At 40.5% G+C, this 9395-nt stretch overlaps 1 protein-coding gene across 1 annotated transcript; it reads left to right on the plus strand.

Moving 5' to 3' along the window:
- Positions 1-4536: 4536 nt before the first annotated feature.
- On the plus strand, positions 4537-7194 carry LOC308115518 (uncharacterized protein; the record flags this gene model as incomplete). The annotated part of the gene is made up of 2 exons (XM_080473075.1): positions 4537-4853; positions 6957-7194. The coding sequence occupies 2 exons, from the start codon at positions 4537-4539 to the stop codon at positions 7192-7194; spliced, it is 555 nt and encodes a 184-aa protein (XP_080329201.1).
- Between the last annotated feature and the right edge of the window lie 2201 nt (positions 7195-9395).

Here is a 9395-nt window from a genome sequence, read left to right on the forward strand (position 1 = left end):
GTGACAGTCAAAAACACTTCCTGCTGCTCTCAGAGTATTTCCCAAAACTCCTCCACCCTGCTAATAATATAATAACATCTCTATAACCACACACAGCCCTTCAGATAGGCTTCTCAGTCATTACTCAACATGCTTTATTATGCCTTAAAAATTGTCTTGGGCAATCAATGGTAGAAAAAGAATTGCTGGAATGAAATAATGACAGAATTAATTACTGTTCTATACAGAAACAATCTATATAAAATAAAATAATATAATATATCTCTTTTCAAGTTTCAAGTTTGGATGAATAAAATATTACATAATGCTCTAAAGATTCTGTATTAGAATATTTATCATCGATAACAATATCTATCCACTGGTTTTAAAATACTTATTCAACAAACAATTTGTGGGCGGACAGGAGGCAGTGCTGCTCCAACATCTGCTCTCTGTGAGCATTGTACAGCTACTCACAGGTAATCCACACTCCACTGGTCTGATGCCAGTTTACACCATTTGTGGTTTCACACGTGATGCTTATACTTTATTCAAAACGCGAGGGTAACTCAGACATTGTAATAAGATAAAGGAGTTGAAGGTGTTTTATTTCAATTTATAGCTGCTAAAATGCTATTGACACCAGTTTAGACAGCATTGTTTCTTATTCTTTATCTCCGCTCCAGACATGACTGCGTTATCGGTCAGTCATCATTTGAGCATGTCTCAGTCTCTGACATGGCTTTTCCATAATCTGCTTTGTAAATCAGTTCTGTAATCTTTTTACAAGACATTGCGAAATTTCATAAAATTAGTACCACAATCTTGTCACACATGAACAAAAACGCACAAAACTAATTTTGGGGGAATAAGAATAGTCTAAAATCATTCCAAAACTACTCCAAATCCATTTCAAAACTAGTTTAACTAACCTGTAACTAGCGCAAAATGATTCCTGAAATAGACAAAAACAAGTACAAAACTAATTTAAAAGTGGTCAAAACATGTCCACAAATCATTTCAGAAACTTGTTCACAACTGTTTCAGAATTAGTTCAAAACCAAACCAAAGCTTGTCATGAACTATTCCCAAACTAGTCGGAATTAAGCCCCAAACTAGTTTGAAACCATAGAACAAGTCTCCCTGCCTTCAGCTGAAAGGACCTCTTAACACGTTGCGAGGTCAGGTTTGAGGTGGCGCATTCAAGTTAATACCAGTGATTAAAGACATTAAATCAAAGACAAAATAAATCTCTAAAAGTAGGATGTTTAATCCTGTTTCTGGTGAACCTGGTGTGATCACAAAGGAGGAGGTGGTTAGAAGTTGTGACATCATCTGAGGAGAAGCTGCAGCTCTCTTCGCTCCCAGGAAACAAATGGCAAGAGGACAAAAAACAAGTAAAGGAACAGAAAGAAGCTGAGTGTGTGGCCTGACCAGAAAACCACACTGGATTATCTCGAAAGACTGATGATAGCTGATTGACAGGAAATTCTATAATTTGATTTAATAATTTGATTTGACTAGACTTGACAAGGCTCTTTTGTTAGGCTGTATTGCACAGGTCTGACACAGAAATGAAGGTGCCGCGTTGAAGACAGTTTGAAACATAAGATCCAATTCGATCAAGTAAAATTATTTCTAACAAGTACACGTTTCAAATAAAATTGAGCATTGTAGAAATTTACATTTTCAAAGAATCGGTTTGTTTATGGAATAACTGAGGACTTTTTTTTATTTAATCATTCATTTGCTTTATCCTCGTCCATTTATAATTCAATGTTACCAAAATAAAAGCTTTCCAAATAAATAGTGGGAAAAGAAAGATGTCCTGTGCATCTTTTTTTAGAAGGTCAACCTCCTTCCAAGTTTGAGCAATGGTGATACAAAACACTGAGAACTTAACCAATCAGCAGTGCGTGACAAAAGGGACATATAAAAGAAGAATAGGACATTTTAAACTTCCTAAAACAGCTTTCAAATGATCGACATCTACATCTTTGAAGACGGAGAAATGGGTGAGTGCGTTCTATTCCAGGTGTTCATGAGGAAAAGTGTAACGTACTTGGAATGTACACACAGATTTGGGATTTAATAAAATAAAACTTTTTCAAGTAAAGAGCAACAATAAATCGCGGCTCAGTTCTGTGATCTACTGATGAGACAAAAAGAGGAAACATCTTATGAAAGGAGAGAGTGTGGATGAGTGTTCCCAAAACTCATTTTGGTTTATAATTATATATTTTGATTTGGATAAGCCAAATCAAATGTGTCCGGCCTCGACCAGCAGCAACCATTGGTTCTCTGTGGGTAAATTGGACCCTGCAGTGTGATGAATGTGCACACACACACTCAGTGGACATACGTGCTGTTGGCAGTTTACGTTTGTTCATTGGAGCTTTGCCCATGTATATTGACCCGTTTATCCCAGCGGAGCACAGGGAAACCCGAGCTGCAGCACTGACCAGACTGTGTTCACATCTGGTGTGAGGAAGCCTCGAACATGGAGGGTATGTGATGGGCGAACAGCTCGGTATAAGATATAGAAGTCGAGTGAAGTCAGATATCAAAAATATCTCAAGAAACTTGCCATGAATGACGGGTAAACTGGGTGTTTTGATTTATTTCATTCCTTTTTATTTTTCACTTTTTTAAACGTGACCAACACTGTCAATAATGTAGGTTTTTAGAAATGTTCTTTGTGTGTTTTGAAGACATAAATGAAAATATACATAAACATTTGCCTAAAATGTTTTGTTAAAAAATACTTACGAAAATGTGTAAAGTATGCACTCAAAAACTACTCAAAACATTAGTTACTCTCAGGTGGAAACATACTCTGATGATTTAAAAAGTATTACAGTGCAGTACACAGAGTAGATTTATCTTTGGTATGAATAAAATCATAAAACTGATTTATATTACTTAATCACTTGTGATTATTTACATTTTAGTGCAAGTTGCTGAAATTATATACTTTAGCACAGTAATAACACACACATTACTTATGATTGTCTCTCTTAATTACACATAGTTGTCCTGCTGCGGTGTTACTAGATGAACTGCCGTCTATGAGTCAGTCTGATTCATTATTTACATTCAGATGAAGTTACACCTGTCAGTTGGCAGTTAGATTGTGTTGTTGTTGTTGTTGTTGTCTATTTGAGATAACAACTCGTGTTTAAAGTCCAGTATTTTTTAACTTCACACTCTCTATCACACTATGGATGCACAATTTGGCAGTCATGTAGAAGTTATTCCTGAAAGAAACAAACTTTTAAAGCCACTGCTGCTCTGTTGCTCTAGAAATGTTTTGCTCTGCTTCTTTGTTGTTCCCAGTTTTTATGATCATTCTTTTTTTCAGTCAGGGGTCATCGTTATCTTATCCCCTTTCCTTCCTCACACCAATCGCCTACATGCCCTGCTCACAACAACCACAGACTTCCTCACCTGCTTTTAATCTTTTCTTGGTAAAGATGATGCCTCTCTTTCTTAACTACGCCTGTCTGGCAGTCATCGTGGGTTGTTTTTTTTTGCTTTGCTTTATTTACCTTTTAGAACTCTAAAGTCGAAGCCGTGCCTACATCCAGACATTGTGGATTCATTGCAGCTTTGTGATTTTGCAGGCCATAACAATTGGTATGAGCAGTGGATAATACAAAATTATGTTATTCATTAATTCTTAATGTAATAGAAATTGTTATACATCATACACGTATAAACACTGTACACAGCCAGAACACTAGCGTCTGCTGAGTGGTTGAATTCAAATTCTGTCAATTAATAATCTCTTATTTGAAAGATGGGTTGTCTTCTTTGGTGTTTTGGTGTATTCTTTCCAATGCTGTAAATCATTTTAGTTACGTTGCTCATCCTATTTGGTATTTGTAAAGCTGTGTTGTTGCAAGATTGACTCGCTCTCTCTCTCTCTCTTCTCTCTCTCTCTCTCTCTCTCGCTCTCTCTCTCGCTCTCTCTCTCTGTTCTCTCTCTCTCTCTCTCACACACACACACACACACACGCACACACACGCACACACACACGCACACACACATACACACACACACACACACACACACACACACACACACACACACACACACACAGAGGCTAAAGTGGTACCCTTCAGACACATTAGACAGAGGGAGGGTGGGGCACCAGTAAAGATTTCTTAATGGGCTCTGCTGTCCTCTCGTCTATCTGCCTTGATGATAAACACACAGCTACTCAACATTAGCCTGATGTGCATCAAAGCCTTCATCTTTTTATTTCCCTTTATTTTTCTCCAAACCATCAGGAGCTGGAGTACGGAGTGAGGACTGACACACGGACCAAGTGACCAGGAGGATTTCTGATGGAAATAATGTGAGCAAAAGAAGTAAGCTTTAGGAAGAGTGGTGAGTCCCAGGATTTCCTGAACTGTGGAGTAAATCTTTTGGATGTCTGGTTACTGTCAGAGCGAATGGGAAGCATACTCCGTTGGATTGTTTACATGTAAGTGACACTACCGAGCCGGTCACAGCCGCACAACAACCCCCAGAAGCAGCTGACAGTGAGGAGGATGCCTTCCCTGCACCACGGAGCGATCTTCATCGGAGCCTTCCTCATCGTGACCGGGGGCTCCACAGCCTTCCTGGCCTCGTACCAGAGTCGCCTGCAGGCGTTCTCCCTCTGCTGCGTGGTGCTGGGGGTGGTTATGCTCATCCTGGGGCTATTCTGGGCAATGAACAGCAAAAGTGCAGTGAACTACAACCACCAGGAGTTCGACCCAGATTGCCCGCACTATCCATACAATGACTACACCAACTACCCGAACCATGCGCTCTTTACTTCCCCGGGGAGTCGCTTCCCTGAGTCCCAGTCAGTGTTTCTGCCCAGGTGGGTGAAGGAAAAAGAAGCACTGTTTAGTTAATCATTGTTCTGCATAGGTCAGGATTTGTGTGACTTCTTTTGTTATCTTGATATGATAAAACTAGAAACCTTACATTGTGTGTTGCTTGCGCATTTCCCAAAGTAAAGAAAACAGCAAAAACACAATACAAAGTTTACTTAAAAATAAGTTTGACCAGAACAGATGACAGTGCAACTTGTCAATGCAGTGTATTTTGTTAAAAGCGCCTATCATTATCTTTTATGTTCTTTGCTCTAACCATACCTACATACAAATTATTGATGGGCTCTAAGACTGACCACAACATCCTCAACTTCTCAAAAGAAACAAATCCTGAGCTTTGGAAAACACTTTCTTCATAATGAATGACAGAACCTAAAAGCAAGACACATGACTGTCTGGCTGTGATCATCATGAAACAGAGAGAAAAGAAATGTTATTTAGATTCAATATCTTTTTTTGTGCTAATAAGTGGCTAATATGATCCTGCTGTTTATCCAGAGGTGAGCGTTCTAATGGAATATGTTGAACATAACACAGAAAGTAAGCAAATTTGCATTTGGTCGATTGATCATTTGAAATGTACTTAAATAAGTGGAGCCACATTTGTAAGAAACATGCATTTGTGAGATGAGCAGCAGAACTGAGTGTGTGGGTTGTGCCCATTAAAATCGGTCAAGTTGGCTGCTCCCTTTTTACAAGGGTCACCACAGCAAGGCATGGCCGTTTGCACCGCAGACTTCAATAGCTTTTACACCATGTGTGCTTACTGCTGCAGCCCAGATTTAAAACTCCAAGTCCCCCAACATCAAGGGGAAGGCCTGGTCCGACGTACCACCAGGGGGGTACGTGGTTGCACCCAGGAAAAAATTGCCAACTCATCTTTGAGAAAGTCAAACAGCCGATTCGGCTAATTACACTGCTGCTCGTTGTAACCAACACAACCGTGTCGACTGACATGTGACAAGTGCCGGTTGCACAAAGTGTGAGCAGGCTGGTGAACAGCGTGTCGTGGTCCAGTACGTCTCTAGCTCTTCCACATGTTAGTGAGACTCCTGTTAGTTAAATGAATACGTTGTTATGGTGCTCGTATGTCCTGTTTCCTTGGACTTCAATCATCAAATCAACTGTTAAAAAAACGTCAACAACAGAATACGTTGCTTGTATTCGCAGAGAAGATAGAACTTTTATTTCATTGGGGGGAATCCTCATACTCCTCATACATTGTGCTGATCATCCTACAAATGCATGTTTCTAGCAAATTAGCAGGGTGTGATTCGTCATCAACCCCGTGTCCTGATGAATTATTTTCATTATAGGGGGCCAGAGCTGTTAACTGTCTTTGGTCGAAAAGTGAAACGTGCATTGTCTCATGATTAGCAGCCAGATCTGGTTGATGTCGGGCTTCCTGCGGGAATGTCACTTTAGAAGATTTCGCTTTAATGGCTGCTGGGATCGATAGGCAATAAAAGCTTTTACTTTAAAAATGGAAGTCAGGTGTACGTAGGCCCTGAAATAGCCTCTTGCAGCTGTCACATAAGTTTATGGTTGTTCACTAAAGCTTATTTTGCAATCTTAACTTATCTACATGACATTTACATTACATTTAGTTCTAAAGGTGAGTCTGTTAGTTAAATAAATAACTGATAAGGATGCTGGGGAAAAACACAAACACACTCCCCTCCACCCTCGCTCTCTGGTTTCTTCACAAATCACAGTGGAAATAAACAGGCTCTCCAATGGATTAACATTTACCACCATGAAACATTCTAACAGGAGATTTATCAACCAAATACAATTTACCCTTCCCTTTGAGATATAGTTATTGAAATAAAATAAAAACCTGTCAAGACATGACTCATATGTACAAATTGAATTCACAAGCTTCGTGTCATCCCACGCAGGGATATCATTTATACCTGAGGAAACTCGATTGCTTCAGTTGGCAGGAGACACATTCACATCCAGTACGACTGTCTGCTCTCTCGTGTCTTGTTGCTACAACTGCTGACGCCTCACGACCGCGCTGTGCAACTCAGTTTGTGTTTCCGCACCGTCCTCACACGGCTGCCTCCTCCTCTTGTGTGCAGGACGATGGAACGCCACAGGCACGGTGCTCGCGGCGAAGACTTCGACTATCCTCCCATGGACTCCGGCGGCTTCAGTCCCACGCCTCACCCTCCGCCGTGGCTGGGGCCGCCGCCTCCCTACGAGGTGGCGATCAAGACCACGTGTAGCTCCACGCAACTTCGACGTGCCTACTCCGACACGCACCTGGCGACGGAGCCCCTGTTCGGACAGTCACGAGAAATTAGCTTTGAGGTGTGACGGTGGAAGTTCGGCCTCTACGTACGTCGCACATGTTAGATAAATAGGCCATGGGGGTCGCTCTGACTCAACGTGTTGTTTTTTGACCAAAACATACTTGAAGCATGCTTTTTTTGCTTGAGCCCAGCATGTTTCCCCTCCGTTTCCTCAAATTAAAACAGTGTTATGTACACAGACTGAAATCTCAGGCATTCTAAAAGGCAGTAGACCAAACCAATTTCAGCCTTATTTGACCAAAACAAAGAAGCAAGACATATCATATACTCAATAAGACTGTGACTGCTATGAGCAACCACAGTGCTGTGTTTTGACAAACATTATTAGGATGTTTGAAACTGTCTTTCAATAAGCTGCCATTTATCCATCATACACTTAGACTTGTTATTCATACGTGAGAACAAGAACATTATTTAGTTAAAACACAGGTTTTTCTTCTATGTTGTTGAGAGCAACGTGATAAGCTTTATACCAGGCTTTTGATTGTACTCCATACTTGAAGTTACCAGGAAGTAGCTTAGCTTAGCATGAATCTCTCCCATCGGTCCAACATGTAATGACATTACCACCAGTAGAAAGTAATCAGTCACACCATTTGTTACTGTAAACCGTGTTACCCTGCAACATGTCTTCAGTAAAAATATTGCAAGGTCCCTAGTTGCCGTAACAATGCTGAATTATCTCATAAATTATATACATATGAAAGACACAAACACTTGTGAAAACTAGCCACCAAACAGTAAAACTCTTCTACATGCTCTCAGGAGCCTGAACAGTTTTCTCTTCTCCATCCCAAAGTCAAAGTAATGTCTGAGCTTTCATCATCAGCTGGTTGTTGTTTGTTTGTTTGTTTGTTCGTTTGTTTGTTTGTTTTTAGCATGCTATCCTGACAGAGTTAAATAGTAGAAAAGAAATCTGAGGCTTTGCTTACGCGCACATTGAGAAAGCACAAGGTTTCACTGGCTGACTGTCCAGATTTTGCTGCAGATGCTTCCCAGAGTGTGATTCGTGACGCTGTCAGGGACGGGTGCGTCAGATAGGCTTGGGATGCTAAAAGTCAGAATTTATTTCTTGAGGTCTTTTGAGCTTCCTCGCAAACATGAAGTCAAAACAAAACTTTATTTTCAAATAGTACAAATAGCTCGCTGTGGCAGTAGAGCATCAGATCATAATTTCCTCAAGTTACTTTTTCTGCTTTTTTATTTCCTGGAGCTGTGCACACCCCTAAAGTTCTCTGGCTCCCCCTAGAGGAGATACGCCCCACACAACCCATGTTGGAGACTCAATGTTATGATTACAAGCCTTTTATGCTCAGCTAAACCAAATAAATAAAATAATACAGAACACAGAGCAGCATATATTAACGCCAATTAAAAAAAACTGTAGGTGAAATTGTAGTTTGAAAATAAAGAACAAAAGATAAAAAAAATAAAAAATGTCTTCCTTATAATGTAACCACTAAAATCAAAACTGTTCAAACATGAATACACTCAGTTGCTGAAAGTCACAGCTGGATAAAAAGCGAGCATGAAGATGACCATAACCATAACCTGACCACTGGCCACTGAAACACAGCAGCTGAAGATATTCAGGGTTTCCTTTGATTTCAACTGCACACATAAGTGGGTAAGCCTTCACTTTGGGCTTCCCTGCTGATCTCACGGGACAGATGTCTCAAGTTTTATCGCCCGTCGAACACTCCAAGTTGCCCTGTGGCGGACCAAAAATCCCTGCACAAATGTTTTCCTCATCTTCGAGTTTGAGTGCCACACATGTACTCTTTAGCTCGTTGAAAGCAGGGGAACAATGACTCATCTGACCGTATGAGTTTTTTCCACTGCGCGGTCGATCCCTGCAGTTCCCTGGCAACTCTGTCAGAGCATTGACTTGACCTGATGTAACCACAGACGCCCTGTATTTTAAAGGATCATCTACAGTTTTGATACCTTTCAGTTTGTTGTTTGTTCTACCAAGGCTTTTGATGGTGAATACGCAGTCACCGGGGTCACTTTGCAAAGAAAATATGGCCGTTCCTCCATTAGACTGGGACATTCAAGTACTGGCAGCAACCTTCAAGAATCATGAAGGGGACAACTTGGTCTGTTTACTTGTTATATGCAACAAAAAGGCAAAAGCTTAGTCGGGAGGTTGTTAAAAGGAGATCATTTGAATTGTGAAAAATTGCCTTTGGATATACAAATAGA

Source organism: Lipophrys pholis, assembly GCF_963383615.2.
Source record: "Lipophrys pholis genome assembly, chromosome: 10".
Lineage (NCBI taxonomy): Eukaryota > Metazoa > Chordata > Actinopteri > Blenniiformes > Blenniidae > Lipophrys > Lipophrys pholis.